We start from the raw sequence: 24,106 nt of genomic DNA on the forward strand, positions 1-24,106 counted from the left end.
CACACACACACACACACACACACACACACACACACACACACACACACCACTATTACTAAGCTTGTACTTGCTCTTACTTTGTATTGTAGAATCCACTGTGCATATGTGAAATATGCCCAAACAATGAGTACAGTATCTAGTGACAGCTTAAGTGAAGACTGGTCAAAAGTACAGAGAGCTAAAAATTAGTAATATTTACAACTGAATGTAGCTGCTTTTTTTTTTTTCAACTTACCTGCTGTTTGCCAGTCCGTAGGTTACGTTTCTTCAAGCCTGTACCCATAAGGAAATCATTAGATCTTGTTTTTCTTTTAGCCAAGATGGATATTGGTTAGGGAGAAGTTAAAGAAAAATACATCACTGGCAGGAATCCTCAGTGGGGTTTGAACTTCAAACCTTCTCCTGCAGGGCACTTGAAAAATTTGTTACCTAATGGTTAAGTCCTGGGTTCAAGGGAAATTCCAAAAGATCCATTAAGGCCTTTGAGTTTCATGTCATGCTGCTTTTTTTTAACAGCTTTTGAAGCCTTTACTTGAGGGAAGGAGTAACTTACAATGCCTTCTCCCTTAGTCTTTGGTTTTACTGCAAATCACAGGAATAAAGTGGAATGTAGCATTAGGGTCTAGTGTCTTTGATGGCCTCATCATCTAATCATAGGTTTAACATTACTCATTTGCTGGCTCCAGGAATTCCTGCCATTAAGGGCCCTAGAGATGAAACTTTGCCTCAAATATTGATTGAAAGGAAGAGTGAGAAATTTAAGCTCTTTCTGCAATGCTTTTTCTTTAGACTTCTTAGTGAAGCTATTAACAAATGTAGCTAAATCAATTTGCTATTTTTATGTATTTTAGAAAAGTTATTTAATGATTCAAAATATATAACTGTCCAGTTTTTAAAGGTGAAAAAGGATGTACACAGATTTAGAAAAATTAGAATTATTTATTCAGTTTCTATTTTACCAAAAATTGTAATGCTTTTGTTTAAACAAGCTTTCTTCTCTCTACCCAATCACCCACATAAAGAAGAGTTTTTACTGTGTGTCCCCCAAACCTGACATTTCTGAGCATTTAAGGATTGTTCCCTTTGCATCCCTATTAAGAAGATTTAGAACCCCATTGTCACTAGGCAATTCTGAGATTGCTGTTGTAACATTACATTGTTGCCTTCTGACAGACTGGTATGAAATGTTCCAATAGGAATTGGTCAACAGGGGGTTCTAATGTAGAGGTGCAACTCTTCTCCCTTCTTCTTTATCAAGCCTGAATATATTACTTCTACAATGAATCTAACCAGCATGGTCCCAGAACACTGTATGATACCAAGTAGTGCCACCAGACTTGCAGTCCCAATATTTTATATAAAGTAATTTAATAAACTTGCTTTTCTGTTTAATTTTAAAACTAGCTGTCAAAAAGGTATGCTAAATAAATATTAAATAATTTGAATATGAAGAAAATAGTTGAAAATATTGGCTAAGAGGAGAGAGACTTTGAGAAACTACATATATGGAGATAGTGTGGTTCTCTGTGTAGGCCACAAAACTGGGAGTCGGGAGACTTGGGTTCCATTCTTAATGCTGCCACTGATTTTTATATTAAATGAAGATAATGATACCTGCCCTTCTCCATAAGATGATTTGAGAAATACAGATTGGAAGCGCTATATGTTTTCTGTACTTTTTAAATATTTATGTTGTAACTATGGCTTTTTTGATAACATGAGCAAATCTTTATTTAAAATGGGTGTTCAAAATGTATTACATTCTCCCAATTACTTGTAGAAGTTTTCAAAGTGTGTATTTTTGTCTTTCAAAAGACAGATGATGATCTAGAAATCTTTGAAAAGTAAGATTTTGTTTGCATAGAACAGGGTAACTTTAGACATTGAAAAAGGAAAGGGAAATGCAAAGTTTGTTTTCCTTTCATTTGCTACAGCAAATTAGATGCTTTTATACTCTTTATGTTAGAAATTCCATGTTAACGACTACAGATTAGCGAGGATGTCAGAATTTTTTTTCTTATCTGAGCTCCTGAATAAACTTAACATTGCCAGTGGCTCACGTCCAAGGAATGGACTAAATTTACATGAAATATCACATTACAAATGTCTGAAGGTACATGTCATGGATAATTCATTTCATATGGGTAGCCTTTTAGACTGAAGGATATGCAATCAAGTCCATTCCCCCAAAGGAATTTTGAGTCTCTGTGAAAAATACATTTTAAGCTTTAAGGAACTTCTATAGGTATAGTGCATCATTTGGTTTTAATAATTGTTTTCTCTTCTCTATATATTTGGTATATCTTTCTCTATTTTTTTTCTTTTAACAAGCCATAACAACACCAATTTCATTAGACTAAAAACTAAATTAATTTTAGGTTTATTTTCTTTTTATATTTACACAGAACACAAATGGTTCTTCAAATATTTTTTTTTCTGGAAAATTGGTAATATGTAATGACTTGCATGTTATATAAAGCAGGCATCCTCATGCTGACTGCAGTATATTTTCTTGTAAAAATGATGAAGATGTGTTATTTTTGACAAGATCTGTGCTTGATTATAGTCTTTGTTCCCCATAGCCTAGTGCTATATGTCACAGCTGTGATGCTGCTTTGAGTGGCAGATTTCTCAAACCATGCAATTTTTTAAAAAAGTGCTTCACATTAGTTTTTTCATTATATTTTCTTCTTTGATATGTAGCAGATTTAGATTTCAATATTTTTTCCAATCTTTTTTCAATACTACAATAGCTTCTAATTATTCCCAGATTTCTTTTAAAGTTTCCCCTCTTCAGAGGTACAGCTTCTGCATAAATTGAGTGATTTTATCCCATAGGATTCTTCAAGTTTTTATAATAAAGCCTTATCAGATATCACTTACATTTTTCTGTACCTTATCTGTCAACAAGAGAGGTTTATTTTCTTAAATACTAAGACATTCTTTTTTATTTAAAATACATTACTAATTAACCTGTTTAAAAGTATAAAGTAACAAATTGAAATTCTTAATAACTAGCAAACTTCAAATATTTGGCAGTTTTGAAGTTATGTTTCATTTATTCTCCTGATTAACTAAAAGGGATTTTTCCCACTGTGCTTTAAGTTTAATCAGGATCATAACCCAAGGGTCTGCAAAGGAAGCATTTTAAGAGCAACTAGTGTTGCAAGGAAAAGATCTGTTCCTGATTCCTTTTCTTAAGGAAAGACTTGGATTTTTGACATTACACATTGCATATAAGATCTCCCAAGAGACGCCATCTGGGGAATTATGAGGGAAATTTCACATATAAGGAGCAAAAATGATGTACTTATAATTAACAAATAAAACTTCTTATGAGACTCTCATAGAGATGAGAACATTTCAAAACTTCAGTCTTGCAGTACAGGTGTAAATAGGTTTTGAAAATAGTTTTTGAGAAGCTGTGGCACTGTAAATGGTTTACAAAAATGAAATTTTGCCAGATTACGTTGATAGTGTTAGAGAGAGAATTACAGAATTAGTGGACAAATTGAATGTAGCAAACACTGGAGTGAATGTACAGTAAAGCAGATATGGTTTTCAGTTCATTATGGTTTCAAAAGTCAAAATAATATTGGGCAGTGTACACAAAGTGGATTGGAGAATGTATAGCCACTCTCTAGGACTATGGTGAGATCTCACTTAGAATACTATGTTTATCTGTGGTCATTTTAACACTAAAAGATGTAGGAAGGTTGGAGGAAATGTATATAAAAACAACAAAAATTCTTAAGTAAGAATGATTGATGTAGGGCTTTGGCTATTCAAAAAAGCTGCATTGGTTTTATTCAGGTATCAGTTAAACTGATTTAGTTAAATGGTGCAAATCTTGGTGTGGACACTCTTATTTCAGTTTTAGAGTGGTTTATTTTGGTTTAGCTTAAGTCAGTTAGGAACAGGTTTAAGATAAACCTAGGTAAGCCAGTCTTAAAGCAAAATTAGAGTGTCCACACAGGTATTTGCATTCTAGATCAATTTAAAAACAGATTTAAATTGGTGCAACTTTCTGATATAGATACTTCTTTTAAACTTATAAGGGTTTAACTCCAGACCTTTAAACACCTGTAATTAATTACAGCATATGACAGTCCTGCAAACACTTAGACATGTGCTTCACTTTAAGCACATGAGTAATTCCATTGACTTCAAATCAAGCACATACTTAAGTGTTTGCAGGATTCGATTTAAATGTGTATAATTTGGACAGGACTGTAACATGAAAACCATTTACAAATATTTAAAGCATGTAAACATCAAGGAGGGGAGAGGAATTTGTTTGGCATTCTACAAGGGGAAATAATTGAAGCTAATGGTTTGTAATTAAGAATCTATACATTTAGGCTGCTGTATATAAGGATGATCCTCCTAATAGTGACATCTGTTAGGCTGCAGTATTCTTCCAAAATAAACAGCCCATTTTTATTATGTATTTATTTATTTACTCTATATTCTGTACAAAGGTGTGCCTGTCCTTTACTCTTTGTGCTCCTTGAGGCATTTTAAAGATTCAGTTGTACAAGTAGAATATTCCAGGAAGTCACAAACATAACTTTGAATATGGATCTTGGGTCGGTGATGGGATCTTTGTTGTCTCTGAAGTGCAAGATGTATCTGTTCCTCATAAACTATTTGACAACCTCCGATTACTACAAACAACCTGAGTTGTTACTGCACAACTCTTCCAATCACTGCCTGACCTGCTATAGATTCTGGTTTTCCAAGGGGTACGTTAGGAATGGTTCTCCTGTTACAAGTCCTTCTTTCCTGAGGAACTGGAACACCAAGATGGGTGCAAAATCCAAACTCAGTGATTTCCCTATCAGGGTATCAAGATCCTTGAAGGGGTGTGTTGGAGTGGACAAACACTACAGTGGACCAGACCAGGCAGAGACTGAAGCTGGGACCCACTCTGCAATATTAAGCCTGACATGAATAAAAGAGTAAAGCCACCCCCAGAGCCAGACTGCCCTTGTAGAGAGCTATTGGGTCTGAACATGTTTTAAGTAGGGGCTCATTTTATTTATTTTAAATGGAAGTGTTAGACATCGTCGGAACCTGTCCCTTCTTACTGCTAATGACACCAGGCAGACAGATTACACTTGGAGTGGGGATGTGGGAGGTAACCAGTGTAGGAACCCTTTGAGACAACTTCTCTCACCTATGTGTCCTGAAAGGATGTGGCTCAAATCCAGTGAAGTGCTCCAGGGGAAAAATGCTGGACTGTTCTCACCTAAGTAGGTCAGTTAAGATGGGTTAGCAGCGCAGAGGGGGATAGATCGTTGTAGTTCAGTCTTCAGGTTCTGGATCAGCCCTGAAAGGGGGTGGAGGACAATCTATAAAAACAAGAGGCTGCTTTGACACCAGAAAGAGTTAGGGGAGGAGTTGGAAGAGAAGAGAAGTGGAAGAACTTGCTTTGTGACCTCATTTGAAAGTAAGTATAGGGAGAGGAGGGTATGGGCCAGATTCAGATGATGTCTAGGTCTCACATTTAAAATAAATAAATGAGCCACTGTTTAAAACTTGTCCACTCTCAGGGTTTAGGGTCTCAAAATGTATATCCCCTGGTGACTTTTATAGGTGTTTATTCCCTACTTGAAAACACAGAGGAATTCTTGGGAATAGGAAACCACATATACTTTATATTTGGAAAAGCACGATAAATACCTATTTACATAATACAATGAAGTTAGTAAAACCCCAGCAGTGTTGGGGAGGGAATGGTTGACTCCAAAGTTCCGGTTATTAATTGCCTGGCTTATTGAGGCCCAAAACTGTTGTTCACAAAATAGTTCTCACCCATCTAAATCTCTGTCATGAATCCAGCTACGAAGATGCTTCCCTTAACCTGTCTGCTGCAGCACAGCGGTGTCCTCACTAACAGGTCTTGCCCCACTGCACCAGAACCAGGCAGCCACAGATCAGTCAGCTCCACCCAGCTCAGCTGCTGCACAGTTCTGATTCAACAGTCATCTCCACATAGGGTCCAGAATATTTGTATAAGAAACCCAAAGCAAAACAAGACAAAATCTATTCAGAATGTTTGGTCACTGTGACAGAATTTCTGGTTTGTTAGTTGAATTTGGGCTCACTACCCAGTGTTCACAAGCTGTTTTATCGGGATGACACACTTTTCCCAGATTATATCTTTCACAATCTCTCACCCATACATAAATATATTTACATGCACTATTTAATATAATTTCCAAAACCAGATCACAAACTCCAAAACAATAAAGTATAGTGCACTGTACAGATCGGCACTGGATTGAATTATGGTATGTAAATTAATCTTGGCAGAGCTAGTTCTTCCCTTCTATAGAGGAAGCAGAGAGCTTCTTTTCCCTTTAAGCCTTTTATCTCTCTCAGACTTACGCAAATACCTGTGCCTTGCACTCTAAAATTCAGGATCCTCTGGAAAGAGTAATTTGCCTGGTCTAACCGCAAGCAAGAGGAGTGGGACTTTCCTCCCATTAAATCCTTATTCATGGTAGGAATGTCTTCTGGCCCATCCTCAACCTCCATCTCCTGAGCATCTGCCTCTGTTAATGTAAGTTTCAGAGTTTATTCGTTTCTTCATACTGGCCAATTTCCTTTGCTAGATTGTTCTGTGGGACACCTGCCTGTACATCCCCACACCCATGGCACTGTCACTTTCTCTGATTTGCCCTCAGTGATCAGCACTCTCTTGTCTTTGGTCTCTCATTCATACCTGGGTCTTCATGAAGATCCTGGTTATTCCAGAGGCCAGTTTTTATCTGGAAGGGATATACCTCTATGCCTATCTCAATGACATCCTGATCTGGGCATCCTCTATGCCCCTGCTGGACCAGTCCTAAAAGAGAAAGCTACAGTACCTTCTATCCCTTCACTTCCTAATCTGTCAAGATATTTCTCACTGACTGCCCTATCAGAACATTTGTATTTGTGAATGGTCTTAGATACCAGAGTGGCAAAGGCTCATACTGGATATATCCTGCAAAGACCTTACAGGTGGGAAACAGCCACGTGGTACATCCTGAAGAGTGGAGAGAGCTAGCTGGTTCCAGGAGGACAGAATGCATGGAGTCTCGCCTATTAGCTCTCACCCTCCACCTCACCAGTGTAGTCTGCTACACTTCAGAAAATCCTGACTTACAAAGGTTAATGTTAATTTTGCAGCCATGTAAACCAGATAAAATCTTGAAATTGTGGAGATGCACAATCATTCCATAGTGGAAATTAGAGTTAATAATCTATCCTTTAAATTTGTCAATTTTTCCAGAGTATAATTGCAGACTCCATGAGAAATGGCTCTCAATGCTTCAAAGGGAGACAGAAAAAGGTGAACATGAGTTTCTCTGCAGGTCAAGGAGATAGAAGGCGGCTGAGGCCTTAGTCTCCCCAGACTGTAGCCATGAATTCTAATGTACCTCCCCCCCGGATGGTATCTTTGTGCCATCTATAAAAAAGTCTCACTTGAAAAATGAGATTCATATAGATTTCACTTCAAAAATTCCTAACTCTCTTTCATTGCTGTGATTTACCCAATATCCCAAGAGGTCCCCATATTTGCTGGTTGCCTTCCAGGAGCATGTTGTCAGTCATTCTGGAACTCATTTATTATGAGTGTAGGCAAGTACAAGGAGCTGTCTTTGATAAGAATCCTAAAATTGGCTCAAAATTTACATGGAGGACTAGCCCACATGTAACCTCGTGTCTTTTCTTTTCTTCTCTTCTCGCTCATCAGCAGCTAGCTGCAGAACCTGGAAAAATAATTGCTCAGGTCCATATTTTTCTATCTTATGTCTACCCTAACAGTAGGAATGAGTGTGAGGAGAGGGGATGGCGGAGGGTAAAGGTAATGGGAGGGAGTTGGAGTGCTTAGATCCTAATCCTCACTCTGATCAGTATTGACAAGTTTATTTAGGCTTCATTCCCTCTCCACATCCATTCTTTCTGCCTCAGGGAAACACTTTCTGTAATCAAAATGAAATTTCCTGTGAGCCTTTACTTTGAAGATGGTTTAGGTCATGATTTTAGAGATGTGATGTGACCACCCCATTAGTAAGAAATCTTGCAACATGAAATTCAAATCAAGGATAATCCTAGGGTTAAACAACATGAATTTCATGAAGACAGTTTTTATAAAACCCAGAGAACCTGCCCCCAAGAAAAGGAAGGTCACAACTATAGAGTTGACCTCATAGACTTCTTTTTCCAGGCATGTTCAAGGAACAGAAACAAAAGGACCAAAATAATTGAATTGTTTCTCTGAAAAGAAGTTATGATTAAGGTACTGTAATTGAGAAATTAACTAGGTTATTAAAATCTTAGAACTGAATATTCAATTAAGGTTCAATGTTGCAATAAAAATGAAGGAAGAAATAAAATATTCAGATTAACTAAGTTACTGGGGAGACAGAAAAGAGAGGACTACAATAAAGATAACATTAATTGAGATTTCAGCTCTCTTTTACAGTGGAATGAGAATTACAAGATGATTTTTAGAACTCCTAAAGTCTACTTATTCACTTAGTAGAGTCTGTTGAGAAAAATATAGACATTGGAGGACTTTAAGGGTCTCTAATCTTTATCATCAGAAAATGTTTAGTTGTTGAATCTTGTTATTGTTACCTTTTACTTTTACTACTATCACAAAATTTAACACAAAATATCACTGAGCTTTTCACATGTAATATCAAAAAGCAAGATATTGTCAAAGGTTAACTTGGAAGACCATATCCAGTAAACTGATATTAACTGTAGGGATGGTTCTCCAGTGCTTTGCACCTTGTGCAGTCATTTCCACCTGTAAAAAGTGGCTGTAAAATGCTACCAAATCAGAATGGTAGCATTTTACATCCACTTTGCACAGGTATGATTCACTATGCAGGGAGCACAGTGGAGTGTCAGGCCCTTATTTTTTTTAAAAAGAGAATAAAAATGGAGGGTTTAAAAGAAACACTGTGGAAATACAGTCAAATAAATAATAAAAAGTAAAAAATGCAAGGACAATAGAGAAATACAGTCCCTGAACAATTCAAAAATTAAGGTTTCAGCTAAATGGAAGCAATAATAGCATACTATTTTTAAGTACAAATCTCTGTTAATGACACCTCTTAGCCTAATGCTGCCAGCCTAACTCTACTCACACCCCACATTTCTGTAAGCAAATGAACAGAAGTACTGTGAACTTCCTGCCAGGAAGTCTTTTACTGCTTCTTCCCCCTTGAGAAAAGAGATTGGATCAAGGAGTCAGGGATGCAGAGCAAAGTGGGCGGATGGACCAATTATAATAATGGTTTCCTATCAGATGAGAGCAGGAGGGCCAGTTAGGTCTGGCTTCTTCAAAGCATCTCAATTGTTCCCATCTCTTTGCTTCCCTCCAAATACATGGGAAATGGCTGCTACTGAATATTTAGAGCATATTGGGACTGGACACTGACTACATTCAATTTCTAAAGTGACGCTGGTTGAAACGGAGGAGAATATTTTTTCATGTTAATAGAATTTGATTTGTTAATGGTAATGTAAATCATCTTTAATAGTTATTTTCCATACTTTCTTAGCAGAAGGAATTAAAGCTTTGTATTACTCAAGTTTAGGCCTTGTAGGCAGGATTGGACTAAGGCAATCTGGCATCCCAATGGCCCTGCCCCTGAGTCTTGCCCCGCTCCCTACCTTGGAGCGGGAATAGCAGGAGCAGAAACCCTGTCCCCCCAAGGTATGACAGTAGAGCATCAGGGATCCCTTATCTCCTGCTGGAGATGCAGGAGTGCAGTAGTGAGACTCCCCAGTACGTCGCCCATCAAACAGGTTGTATCTGCTTGGTAGAAAGGTGGGTTGAGGCCCAGTGGATTCTTTCCTCCTACTACACAGAGTCCTCTATTGGAGTGGTGTAGGTAGTGCCCCCTTCATTGCTTCTGGTTATAGTTAACACATCAGTGAGATGCATGGGACAGTGGGACACTGAGGTTTTGTTTCAGGCTCTGTGCAGAGTCGGGCAGCCATCACTGTATCAGTTTTGCTTGGTTCATATTTTCAAGCTTTTTGCAACCACGAGCTAGAAATTGACTTTTTAAAAATATTAAAGAGTGAAAGATTCTGATGTAATCATATTACTTCAGGAGCTGAGGCTTTAGACATGGGCCTATAGCATCAATACCTTTAATCCACCCATGAGTTTATGGTATTCTGTTATTAGTATCTTTTTTGTAACCTTCAAGTGTTGGCATATTCTTATAATAATAATAATAATAATAAAGGCTGAAGGAACTGGCTATGTTTAGTTTGGAAAAGAGGAGATTAAGGGGGGATATGATAGCTGTCTTCAACTACTTGAAAGACTGCCATAAGAAAGATGTAGACAAATTGTTCTCTCTTTCCACAGAGGGCAGACAATGGGTTCAAACTACAGCATAGCAGATTTAGATTAAATCTCAGGAAAAACTTTCCTAAATGTAAAACCAGCAGGACAGTGGAACAAACTGTCCAGGGAAGTCATGGAAGCTCCTTCACTGGAGGTTTTCAAAAAGAGGCTGGATAGCCATCTGTCTTGGGTTGTTTAGACACAACAAATCTTGAATATTGATAGGATGTTAGACTAGATGAACATTGTGATCCCTTCTAACCCTGTGGTTCTATGATTCTATGACCTCTATCCCTTGAACTAAGAGTAGATGGTAGCAGTAATAATCTCATGTGTGGATCAGCCAACAAAGAGGGATGTGACACATCTCTTTTTGTTAAACAGCGGAGGAATGTTGTGAATCAGTTTTCTGTTGCTGGCTCTGGAGGGGCCTTTTGTCCAGTAGTTACAGACAGCCACAGACAAAGAAATGTCTGAAATTCTGAAAGACACTGACTATGTTGATAAGATTTGCTGTATTAGAGACTTATGTCAGTACCAATTGCACAAGAAGTGACTTTGTGCAACTTCTGTTACTTCATTTGTAAGATAGGTGGATGAAAGTTGATCACTTCCCAAGGCTGAGGCATTAGGCCTTGCTCAGTAATGAAGACTATGATAGGCACCGAATTAATGCCAGCCAATGGAAGGGCTGAAACTAAGGGTTTATCGATACAAATACTTAGTTTGCAGTGAGATGGGGTATAAATCTATCCTACACTAACTTGCTGCACACTAAATGTGCTGCCACACACAAAAGTTCCCTAATGCACTTTAATCTATTCCCATTTCAAAGCAGGGTAGATCATAGCACACATGGGAAATTTTCGTTTTAAGCAAAAAGCAGATTTGACAGTAGGATGAGTTGAGCTCTTGCTCTCTTATCCTAGCAGAGACTTCATTTGTGTTCTTGATCTGGTTTTATGGTATTCTTTTGAACCCTTCCATTTACTGGCATTAGAAACTTGCATATCTCTAAATTGTTATGTACTTCAGCATAATATTTCAGTTAATTGTTATATTGGTGGCTCGTCTACCACTGATAGAATTTCAGTTATGATGTTACAGAAGTACGAAGATGTATTTTAAAAGACAAAGCATATGGTGGGCAGACAATCCCATGCAAAATGTTGATCAGATAATCCTCCGACACTCATCAAGGTCAAATTAAGGCTTCCTGTTAAAATCCCTTGCTGCTTTTTAAACATAGTATTTTTTCCCTTTAGGAATGGCAGAATTCTATTCAGAAGAATGCAGGACTTGCGTTTATTGAGCTCATCAATGAAGGAAGGTAATTAATTTTAAAGCTTTTGGACAAGTAGTCATTTTGCATTTCATTCCATTGGGTGATGCTACTTTCTCACCATCTGCTCCAGAAAGACTTGAGAAAAGGCCCTTTTAATTAAAAGAAATTTACTGCACAAATACTGTGCAAAGCAAATATTTAATTTAGTAAGGTATAAAATGTTAAACTCTTATTAATTGACTGAAAACACCCTGTGTGCTGTGTAAAGGTTTGAGGTTTATTTGAGATTTGAGCCATTATCCTACTGAGTAGCAAGGTTGTTTTACACAGAGGATCTAGGGAGCCCAATCTGTAAACCCATCTGCCACTCCATCTGTTTTAGGAGCACAGTATTCATTGTGCAGATGCACTTCCTTATACTCTCAGTTCATGAGAAATTATTTTATCTAGACTACTTGGTGCTGTCTAAGGTACTACATAAAACAGATTGAACATCAAGTTTATGTGAGCTACCTAGTTTTACAAGCAGTTAAGCTACTTTATTAACACTAGAGTAATTTTAATGTTACTTTGGTCTGTGTCTGCTTTTATCTTTTGTTCTGTGCCATCATTTTTCAATACTCTCTGTCCAGCCAGCTGAGCAATAATGGTGCACTCTTTGGATTAGCTGGCAGAAGATATTTCAAGGCAGATGTAGTCATCACCTCCATTGCCTGTATAGCTTCTATTGGCCAGGGAGTAGAAGCCTTTTAAACCTAGATGTCTTTGATGGTATTATATGTGGTGCTGAACAAAAATCTTCATAATAATACACTTGTTGAAGATTTTTTTGCCGGTTTGTTTTATAGTTTCATTTTTACTGGTAGTATGACATTAACAATACGGAAACATCAAATCTTCCCTTGTTGAAATGTTATCTTTATTGATGAAGCATAATTTTTTTGGTCTAATTGTATGATATACTCATATGCTGTTCAGTCGTACATTCTTGTCATGGGATGACATAGTAAAAATAATGCAGTAAACAGCTCTATCTAGAAACTAAGTTTACACACTTGGGCTAGATTTTCAGTTGGTGTAAATGAGCATAGTTCCCTTGAAGGCAATGGAGCTACACTGATATACATCATCTGAGAATCTGGCCCATGTGACTGTAAACTCTTCTGGGCAGGAACCATGTCTTTATATGTGTTTGTAGAGCACCTCTCACAAATGGGGCAATGATCCTGACTGAAGACTATTGTAGTATAAATATTAAATAATAATAAACTGTACAGTAAGCTTGGTTTCTATAGTTTTGTCCAAATTTCTTGGCTTGTTTCCCATGGTTTTTAAACGTAACCATTTTAGCTGGAAAACTCACCCACATTTTTTTTGTTTGTTTACAGCATCATCATCTGATAGTAAAATCAGATCTGATTATTGCACACTCGTTAATAAAATGAGAGTGCTGAACAAATGGCAAAACTGCATTTTTTAAGTTCATATGTAATAACCGTGAAATATCAGTGGGCTGTGTACATCCATCTAGCAGTAACCTTCAAAGCAAAAGGAGCAGTATTAAAGAACTTGCTCTTTAGGTCCAACCAAATGAATGCCTAAACAGACTATCTGTAGGTACATCTTCTTCCACATATTTTTGTCAAAGGTATGTTTCAGAATATGTGGGTGAGTGTGTGTGTGTTACTAGGACACTTGTTCTCCTCCACAGTTAGCAGATCAGTTTTTAATTTACCCTTCTGGGGATAAAGATAACAATCCTTTAAGTGGAAATTGTTATAAATATTTATTCTACTTAATAGCTAAACTTGTGAATGTGATTCATCAATCATAGCTAGAGAATGTGATTGTGCAGTTGTCAACAATTAACAGGACATAAACAGTTGATGAATGTGCAGCTGAATTAAAGTGCTCCCTAGGACAGCCTGAAATTATAAACTGGATCATTTAAAGGAATTTAACAAAGGATCTTTATAATTAAAACAAAGCACGGTTAATGGGATGTAAAATTGTATATAATCACCATGCAATAATGACTGGATTTTAAATTGTTAAAGTGCAAAATGAAGACTAAGAATAGTTAAAAAGTCTGAATTAGATTGTGAATGATCTATTTAATAAATCAACAGTTTCACCAAAATAAACCCTGTCTAGCTCATCTGTTTTTAACAAAATTAAAAATACAAGAAAAGTAGTTCATAATTTTTAATCATTCAGTCTTACACCTTCAGGTTTTAAAATATGGATGTTATTAAAAGGTTTCCTAATTTTGATTTCCTGTTTCTTGTTTCTGCATCAAAACATTTGTGCACCATTGTGATCTTTAATGACTTCACTGGAAATATAATGAAACAAGACTTTTCATTATAATAATTAGTTTGGACTCCTAAAATAAAAACAGATTGCCCACATTCCTGTTGCTTGAGTTTTGATAAATAGTGTCCTGTCTTTAAATAATATGTATAAGTATATTTGTATTTTAGCTTACTCAAGGTAGTGTTGTGCTATGGATGTCTGAACCGCTTCTATTTGTGTAGTCATGATTTACATGACATTCTGGCACTATTTTCCAGTTTTAGGAATATGGGATTACTACCCAGGTACTCCTGAGTTTATTTCTGATTCTGTTGCTGACTCCCTCTCTAACCTTAGACACGTTACATTACCTCTGTCTCAGTTTTCCCATGTGTAAAATTGAGATAATACTTACCTACCTCAAAGGGCTGTTATGAGGATTAGTTCATGGTTGACAATTAAAATTAAAAAGTTGCATAATTGCTAAGAATTATTCATAGGCACTATTTTCGTAGTTTTCAGTATAAAAAGAGCTTCTGGTTATAACATACATTTAATATTTGCAAGACAAATTGCTAGGAAAATTCCATTAAATATCAATTTGTACATTGACACTGCAAAATTTTTCAGTCCTTAGAATCATAGAAATGTAGGGCTGTAAAGACCTTGAAACGTCATCAAGGTGCTGAGGCAAGGCTAAGTACACCTAGACCATCCCTGACATGTGTTTGTCCAACCTGTTGTTAAAACCTCCAATGATGGGGATTCCACAGCCTCCCTTGGAAGCCTACTCCAGAGCTTAACTACTCTTAGGCCTGGTCTACACTAGGACTTTAATTCGGATTTAGCTGCCTTAATCCGAATTAACCCTTCACCCGTCCACACTACAGAGCCAGTTAATTCGAATTAAAGGGCCCTTTAAATCGATTTCTGTACTCCACCTCGACGAACGGAGTAGAGCCTAAATCGATTTTGTTAATTCGAATTAGGGTTAGTGTGGACGCACACCACCGAATTACTGTGTTTAAGTTAATGGGGTAGTGTGGCCGCACACCACCGAATTAATGTGGTTTAAAACCGAATTAAGGTGCTTAGTGTGGCCGCGCACAATCGAATTTATACAACCTGTTTCCCAAATTCGAATTATCTAAATTCGGATTAATCCTGTAGTGTAGACATACCCTTATAGTTAGAAAGTTTTCCCTAATATCTAACCTAAATCTCCTTCCTGCAGATTAAACCAACTATTCCTTGGTCTGTCTTCAGTGGACAAGGAGAATAACTGATCATCATCTTCTTTATAACAGCCCTTAACATCTTGGAAGACTATCAGGTCCCCCCCACAGTCTCCTTTTCTTAGGACTAAACAGCCATAGTTTTTTTTAAACCTTTCTTCATAGGTCAGGTTTTCTAAATCTTCTATCATTTTTATTGCTCTCCTCTGGAATCTCTCCAATTTGCCCATGTGTCCTAAAGTTTGGCACCCAGAATTGGGCACAGTTTTCCAGCCATCAATCCTCACCATTGCTGAGTAGAGCAGGACAATTACCTTCCATGTCTTAGGGCTTGTCTACACTACCCGCTGGATTGGCGGGCAGCAAACGATCCAGCGGGGGTCAATTTATCGCTGAGCACTCTCCCGTCGACTCCAGTACTCCACCAGAATGAGGAGCGCAAGTGGAGTCGACAGGAGAGCATCAGCTGTTGACTTCTCAGGCCTGGTCTACACTACGAGTTTAGGTCGACTTTAGCCGCGTTAAATCGAATTAAGCCTGGACACATTCACACGACGAAGCCCTTTCTTTCGACTTAAAGGGCCCTTTAAACCGGTTTCTTTACACCACCTCCGACGAGGGGATTAGCGATAAAATCGGCCTTAGGGGGTCGGAATTGGGTGTGTGTGGACGGAATTCGACGTTATTGGCCTCCAGGAGCTATCCCACAGTGCTTCATTGTGACCGCTCTGGACAGCACTCTCAACTCAGATGCACTGGCCAGGTAGACAGGAAAAGCCCCGCGAACATTTGAATTTCATTTCCTGTTTGCTGAGCGTGGAGAGCACAGGTCGCTCATCAGCACAGGTAGCCGTGATGGAGTCCCAGGATCGCAAAAGAGCTCCAGCATGGACAGAACGGGAGGTTCGGGATCTGATCGCCATATGGGGAGATGAATCAGTGCTGGCCGAACTCCGAAGCAGTAAACGAAACGGCAAAATATTAGAAAAGGTCTCCAGGGCCATGAAGGACAGAAGCCATAACAGGGATGCACAGCAGTGCCGCGTGAAAATTAAGGAGCTAAGGCAAGCCTACCACAAAGCCAGAGAGGCAAACGGAAGGTCCGGGGCTGAGCCGCAAACATGCCGCTTCTACGCAGAGCTGCATGCCATTCTAGAGGGTGCAGCCACCACTACCCCAACCGTGTGCTATGAGTCCCTCACTGGAGAAACACACAGGAAAGCGGGTTCTGGGGACGAGGAAGATGAGCCTGAAGATAATGTAAATAGCTCACAGCAGCAAGGAAGCGGAGAAACCAGTTTCCCCAACAGCCAGGATATGTTTATCACCCTGGACCTGGAACCAGTAGCCCCCGAACTCACCCAAGACCCTGTGGGCACACAGGGGACCTCTGGTGAGTGTACCTTTGTAAATATTACACATGGTTTAAAAGCAAGCGTGTTTAATGATTAATGATTAATTTGCCCTGGCAATCGCGGCCAATACAGCTACTGGAAAAGTCTGTTAACGTGTATGGGGATGGAGCGGAAATCCTCCAGGGACATCTCCAGAAAGCTCTCCTTCATGTACTCCCAAAGCCTTTGCAAAAGGTTTCTGGGGAGGGCTGCCTTATCCCGTCCGCCATGGTAGGACACTTTACCACGCCAGGCCAGTAGCACGTAGTCTGGAATCATTGCATAACAAAGCATGGCAGCGTATGGTCCCGGTGTTTGCTGGCATGCAGACAACATCCATTCCTTATCTCTCTTTGTTATCCTCAGGAGAGTGATATCATTCACGGTCACCTGGTTAAAATGGGGCAATTTTATTAAGGGGACATTCAGAGGTGCCCCTTCCTGGTCTGCTGAACAGAAATATTCCCCGCTGTTAGCCACGTGGTCGGGGGAGGGGTGAAGTGATCATCCCAGAGAATTGGGTGTGTGGGGGAGGGTTATTAGTTGGGTTTGTGCTGCACGTTAACCCTGAAACCGCAGCCCCTCCTTTTACATTGCAAACCCATTTTATATGGCCAACCCAATGGGTGCTTGGTATGGTTAATGATAGCAGTACTCTTTGAAACCATCCCCACATGTTAAGAAGGTTAACAAAGCCAAAAGACTGTGTCTTACCATGGCTGCCTGCAAGCTGAAATCTGTGACCTGGCACTGCGTGAGTGATCTCTCACACCAAACAGGCAGGCCCTCAATATAAGAGGAAAAATGCGACCTTGTAACGAAAGCACATCTGCTGTGTAATGTGAACAGCAAAATGTAACGTGAAAGAGTGTACACATTGTTCTCTAAAATGTATCTTTTTTAACCACCTCTCCCTTCTCATACACCAGCTGCAAATCGTTCTCCTTCACAGAGGCTCGTGAATATTCGAAAAAGGAAGCGAAGGACGCGTGATGAAATGTTTACAGAACTACAGACTGCCTCCCACGCTGACAAAGCACAGCAGAATGCGTGGAGGCAGTCAATGACTGATTACCGAAAAACCCAATATGACCGAGAGGAGAGGTGGCGGGCTGAGGAGGAGAGGTGGCGGGCTGAATCGCGGGAGGAACAGAGGAAGTTGCGGGCTGAAGATGAGAGGTGGCGTCAGCTTGCACACAGAAAGCAAGAGTCCATGCTCCTGCTGCTGGAGCATCAAACTGATATGCTACAGCGTATGGTTGAGCTGCAGGAAAGGCAGCAGGAGCACAGACCGCCGCTACAGCCCCTGTGTAACCAACAGCCCTCCTCCCCAAGTCCCATTGCCTCCTCACCCAGACGCCCAAGAACACGGTGGGGGGGCCTCCGGCCACACAGTCACTCCAGCCCAGATGATTTCCCGAGCAATAAGTGTTAAAGTTTTAAACTGCAGTGTTTCCTTTTCCTTCCCTCCTCCCCCACCCATCCCGGGCTATCTTTGCAATTATCCCCCTAGTTGTGTGATGAAGTAATAAAGAATGCATAAATGTGAAGTAACAATGACTTTATTGCCTCTGCAAGTGGTGCTTGAAGGGGGGAGGGTAGTAGGGGAGGGTGGGGTTGTTGGTTTACAGGGAAGTAGAGTTAACCGGGTGGGGGGGGGGCGGAGATTTCATCAAGGAGAAACAAACAGAAGTTTCAAACCGTAGCCTGACCAGTCACAAAACTGGTTTTCAAAGCTTCTCTGATGCGCACCGCGCCATGCTATGCTCCTCTAACCGCCCTGGTGTCTGGCTGCGCGTAATCAGCGGCCAGGCGATTTGCCTCTACCTCCCACCCAGCCATAAATGTCTCCCCCTTACTCTCACAGAGATTGTGGAGCGCACAGCAAGCAGCAATAACAATGGGGATATTCTTTTCGCTAAGGTCTGAGCGAGTCAGTAAGCTGCGCCAGCGCGCTTTTAAAAACCCAAATGCACATTCCACCACCATTCGGCACTTGCTCAGCCTGTAGTTGAACAGGTCCTGACTCCTGTCCAGGCTGCCTGTGTACGGCTTCATGAGCCATGGCATTAAGGGGTAGGCTGGGTCCCCAAGGATCACGATAGGCATTTCAACATCCCCAACGGTTATTTTCTGGTCCGGGAAGAAAGTCCCTTCCTCCAGCTTTCTAAACAGAGCAGAGTGCCTGAAGACGCGAGCATCATGTACCCTTCCCGGCCAGCCCACGTTGATGTCGGTGAAACGTCCCTTGTGATCCACCAGGGCTTGCAGCAGCATTGAAAAGTACCCCTTGCGGTTTATGTACTCGGTGGCTTGGTGCTCCGGTGCCAAGATATGGGTTCCGTCTATCGCCCCACCACAGTTTGGGAATCCCATTGCAGCAAAGCCATCCACTATGGTCTGCACGTTTCCCAGAGTCACTACCCTTGATATCACCAGGTCTCTCATTGCCCTGGCAACTTGGATCACAGCAGCCCCCACAGTAGATTTGCCCACTCCAAATTGATTCCCGACTGACCGGTAGCTGTCTGGCGTTGCAAGCTTCCACAGGGCTATCGCCACTCGCTTCTCCACTGTGAGGGCTGCTCTCATCCTGGTATTCTGGCGCTTCAGGGCAGGGGAAAGCAAGTCACAAAGTTCCATGAAAGTGCCCTTACGCATGCGAAAGTTTCGCAGCCACTGGGCATCGTCCCAGACCTGCAACACGATGCGGTCCCACCACTCTGTGCTTGTTTCCCGGGCCCAGAATCGGCGGTCCACGGCATGAACCTGCCCCAGTAACACCAGGATTTCCACATTGCTGGGGCCTGTGCCTTGTGAGAGGTCCATGTCAATTTCCTCATCACTATCGTCGCCGCGCTGCAATCGCCTCCTCCTCAGCTGGTCCTGGTTTGGCTTTGGCATGTCCAGGAGGCTCTGCATGTTTTCCAGGACAATGCGCGTGGTGTTCATAGTGCTCAGAATTGCCGCGGTGATCTGAGCGGGCTCCATGATCCCAGTGCTGGCTATGGCGTCTGGTCTGAAAAAAGGCGCGAAAGTAGTATCTGACGGACCAGGGGAAGAAGGGAGGGAGGGAGGGGCGAGTGACACCGCGTACAGGTACAGGGAATGAAAATCAAGAAAGGTGGCTTTGCATCAGGGAGAAACACAAACAACTGTCACACAGAATGCCCCCCCCCCCCAAAGATTGAACTCAAAAGCCTGGGTTTAGCAGGAGGGAGGGGGGAAGCAAATGAATGGAGAATAAATCTATTTTTTACATCTTAAGACGACGGCGCAGCATGACTGATAGCCCTTGGCATTTTCTGGGTGCTTGGCAGCAAATACTGGGCGCTTGGCAGTAAGCCTTCAGGTCTATTGCACCATCTGATACCCACTGCAGTACGACAACGACGGATACCAATCGTAATATGCTATCTACTGCCCAAAAGGCAAGGGGTTGCTGCTGTGTAGCAATCTAGCCCCACATCTGCCAGCCCCATGTCTGCCAGCACCCAGATCGCCATCGGCCTCTTCTGGGTGCTTAGCAGACAATACTGGGCACTTGGCAGAAAATAGCATACTACGACTGATAACCATCATTGTCTGCCCGGGTGCCCATGATTGACAGCCGCTGCAGTACGACGACGACGGATACCAGTCGTAATAAACCATCTTCTACCAAAAGGCAAGGGGCTGGTGCAATGCAGCACCACGGCTGCCAGCCCCACAGCTGCCTGCACCCAGATCGCCAATGAAGGCTACCAGTCATGCTGCACCGTCTACCGCCAAAAGGCAGTAAGCTGCTGCTGCTGTTTAGCAATGCAGTCCCATGTTTGCCGGCACCCGGAAGAGATATGGTGACGGTAAGCTGAGCTGAGCGGGCTCAATGCTTGGCGTGGTATGTTGTCTGCACAGGTAACCCAGGTAAAAAGGCGCGAATCTATTGTCTGCCGTTGCTGTGACGGCGGGGGAGGGGCCTGACGCAATGTACCCAGAACCCCTCGCGGCACTGCTTTGCATCATCCGGGCATTGCGATCTCAACCCATAATTCCAATGGGCGCCGGAGGCTCCGGGAGCTGTGGGATAGGTACCATAGTGCAATGCGCCGGAAGTCGACGCTAGCCTCGGTACTGTGGACGCGGTCCGCCGACTTCATGCACTTAGAGCATTTTAGGTGAGGACACACACAATCGGCTGCATACAACCGGTTTCTATAAAACCGGCTTCTATAAATCCGACCTAATTCTGTAGTGTAGACATAGCCTTAGAGAGTTGACAGTAGGTTGGGAGCATAACAGGTTAAGATCCAGAAACCCTTAGTTTACAAGTCAGTTACCAACTTCTACACAAACAGCTTAATGCCCCAACATGATAGCACAACCTATGTTCTGCCTGTGAGGCCTTGACAACATCCTTGCTTCAGATGGTAATAATTAGCAGTTTAGTTACTTTTACAGTATTAACTCTCCCGAGACTCCACCAGAACTTGAGCTCTTTGTTGTATTAGGTGATCCAAAATCTGCTATTTTTGCAGGATTTGCTTTCCTGGTTCTATGTTACTTTTTTTTATCTCACTTATGTTTCACAGAGGTTTGAAAAAGAAAATGCCAGAGTGGTAGTTTCCTGCCTGCTCCCCAAGAGTATTTCTTTTCTTCTCTTGGTTCAATTTCCATATGTGTTAACTTTGTAATTCCACCCCGTTGGATTTCAGATTTTTAGTCAGTTTCTCTCCCCGCAGCTATAGCATATCCCCTGCTCAGAGGTAATAGGAAGCTTAATATCGCCTCCTTCTCTCTCCTCCCTTCCCCCCCCCCCCCGTTCTTTGTCATGTGATAGGTAATACATTGTTGTCATTAGCAACCTATAGCAAAGGGCAGCACAGTAACTGCTATAGTTAAGGTTTCTTTTATAATCTCAATTCTCAGTTGTTTATAACTTTCCCCAACTTTAACCTTTCAGGCTGAAATTTTATGAATTAGACTCAGCTTGAAGGTGATTTTCCCTACTACCCCAGAAAATATGAGCTGAGCAAAGGCAGTTCAGTGGCTGTTGAATAAGAGAAGAGTGGAAAATATAATTTCTCCATATATAATGCTTATAGAAGTTAAATATGTAAATGTCATGTGTTATGAGAATGAAAACAAGTGCAAGATGCTAAATGTGTCTTTAAGACTGTAAATACATTTATGCAGAATTATATTGTATTTGAGAAATAATGTGTGATCATGTTAAAATTAAACTATGTTCTAAGGCATATGCACAAGGGGACAGAGATGAGGTCACATGTGCAACCTTAACTTTGGCATTTTCTAACTTTTGAATACACTGTGCAACCTTAGTTTTCTTAATATACTCTCTTTGATGGAATAGTATGTACAGGTAATATAGTTTGTAAAGTGCTTTGGATCCCACTGGGTGAAGTACACTGTTAAATGCAAGTTAATTTTTCATTATACAATAATTTTAATTTAATTACACTATAGACTGTCATGAGTGAGCCAGTGCTAATGTTGCACAGTACCATGTAAGCAATAACAATGTGGTTATCAACTCAGTCTCTCTCCAAAGGTTGGCAAAAGGCTGGGAGCCTCATTAAAGCCATGCTGTCATCTCTCCAATGAAAAGTCTTCTGCTTCTTAGTTTGTTGAATCAAATCGTTGTTTGGAAAGCATTAGGTAGGAATCTTGTCTGGATCATCCATCATCCTGTATGAAGACACAGCAAAATTCCCACCTGACCCTTGCCAGCCATATTTTGATGGCTAGGGGCCTAATCATTGGGGCTCAATCCTCTGAGGTGGTGTGCATCCTCATGTCCCATTGTACCTTGGTGGGGTGGAACTGGTTCTAGATCAGCAGAGATTGTAAGCTATAGGGTTGCTTGTTGGAAGGATGGGGGTTGCTGTAGCTTGAGATTGGTGACATTGTAGCACCTTTACAGGAAAAAGGAAAATCTAGGGAGGAAAAATTTGTTGTACTGTGAAAAGCTGTTTACTCTGTGATCAGAAACAAGGTAAAACCAACCCTGAGATTCTTTTCAGGGTGTGTTTTTTTTTTTTGTTTTGTTTTTTTGTTTTTAATTTTGATTTTGGCAAGATCTTGTATTTCAGGTTTCAAGCTTGTGTTAATTTATTTTATTATGAGGCCCTTAAGCAGGGTATTTTCCCATAACAATCTTACCTGTTTTTTGTTGTCCCTTTGTTAAAACACTTGCTTTGAAAGCTATTTTGCTTTATTATTGGTTAAGAGAATACAGTATTTTTCCTTGTTCAAACTGATTAATGTTCTATCACCATGGAACATGATTTAAAATCAAAATATATCTCAAAAGTCAAATATTCCTAATTTTAGTATGGATTTCTTATCAGTACAATATTATGTCATTCTTCTCAAATCGATGGCCCTTTTTTAGGTGGTAGCAAACAAATTTTCACAAAGAACAGCCACAAAATCCATGTGTTTTTTTTTTTTTTTTTTTTTTTTTTTAAATAAGGCCTTTCCTGCTCCTATTCCATTATGTTTATATTTTTAAATGGGAACAAGAAAGGGAATTTGCTAATCTTTCATTAGTTACTCATTAAATATTTTTCTTTCTTCTCTCCACACAGTAAAAAATCTTTTAATTGGTTATTAACAAAGATAATATGATAAAATGTGTGTGTGGATTTGATGCTGTTTCATAAATCTAAATAAAGGTCATTTGTATCAAAACAGAGAAAGAGAGGCCTAGATTGTACCTGTCCCCTTATTTCTGCTCAATGAGCCTTTGAGCCCCTAAGCAGGGGTCAGACACACTGCAGTCCTTGCAATCTTGGCACATAAAAGCCATGTGAGTCTAGTAACAATTACAGGGTTACACTCCCGGTGCTAACATACAATCCACTGCACCAGCCAGTACAGTTGGGTCAGTGAATGAGCAAACATGTAGTGCATTCCCTTTAAAAGGTTGTGGAAGGGGTCTGTTGTGCCTTTGCACACGGTCATGATGCCTCTAGGAGTGGCTGCCAGTAGAACAACTCATAATGAAGGCATGCAGTCATTTAAAGCACAGTCTTTCATTGTCATTGGACAGGTTGATAAAATATTCCACCACAATCTTAGTACTAATATTGTTTGGATGTTTACTAAACAGCCATCCAGTCCCATATTTAGTAATGAAGTTAAATTGAACACCAAATGATGACATGAATTTGCATTTTCAGTTGGATATAGATTAAGAATGGTTTCTGTCTCAATCTGTGGAACTTTAATATTGGTTCTGAATGCAAAAAAGCAACGTAACATGAAGATGGTCATGGTTGTTAATGGCTTGTATTAGCTGGAAGCTATAAAATCATCCAAGGACTCCGTTAGTGTTGGAATAATAATTTACCAAGACAATTACCACATGGTGAAATTTTTTGCAGCTCTAATTCAGTGTTATTAATAATGAATAAAATTGCAATTTTCTCAGGTTGCTGGGGGCAGTGGGGAATTATTTCAATGAATATTTCAGCACATTAGTTTAATCATAGTTCCACAAAATTCAAGTGGGCAATATTTTATA

General features: G+C 40.4%; 1 protein-coding gene across 1 annotated transcript in view; it reads left to right on the forward strand.

Annotated features, from left to right (window-relative positions):
* The window catches only part of LOC112121265 (neurobeachin), a 959,539-nt gene that overhangs the window by 422,093 nt on the left and 513,340 nt on the right, over nt 1–24,106 (forward strand). The window contains exon 35 of the mRNA XM_029911962.1: nt 11,635–11,699. Within this exon, the coding sequence (XP_029767822.1) occupies nt 11,635–11,699 (65 nt within the window). The remainder of the gene's footprint in view (nt 1–11,634; nt 11,700–24,106) is intronic.

Source organism: Terrapene carolina, unplaced genomic scaffold (genome assembly GCF_002925995.2).
Source record: "Terrapene carolina triunguis isolate 2854851 unplaced genomic scaffold, T_m_triunguis-2.0 Scaffold139, whole genome shotgun sequence".
Lineage (NCBI taxonomy): Eukaryota > Metazoa > Chordata > Testudines > Emydidae > Terrapene > Terrapene triunguis.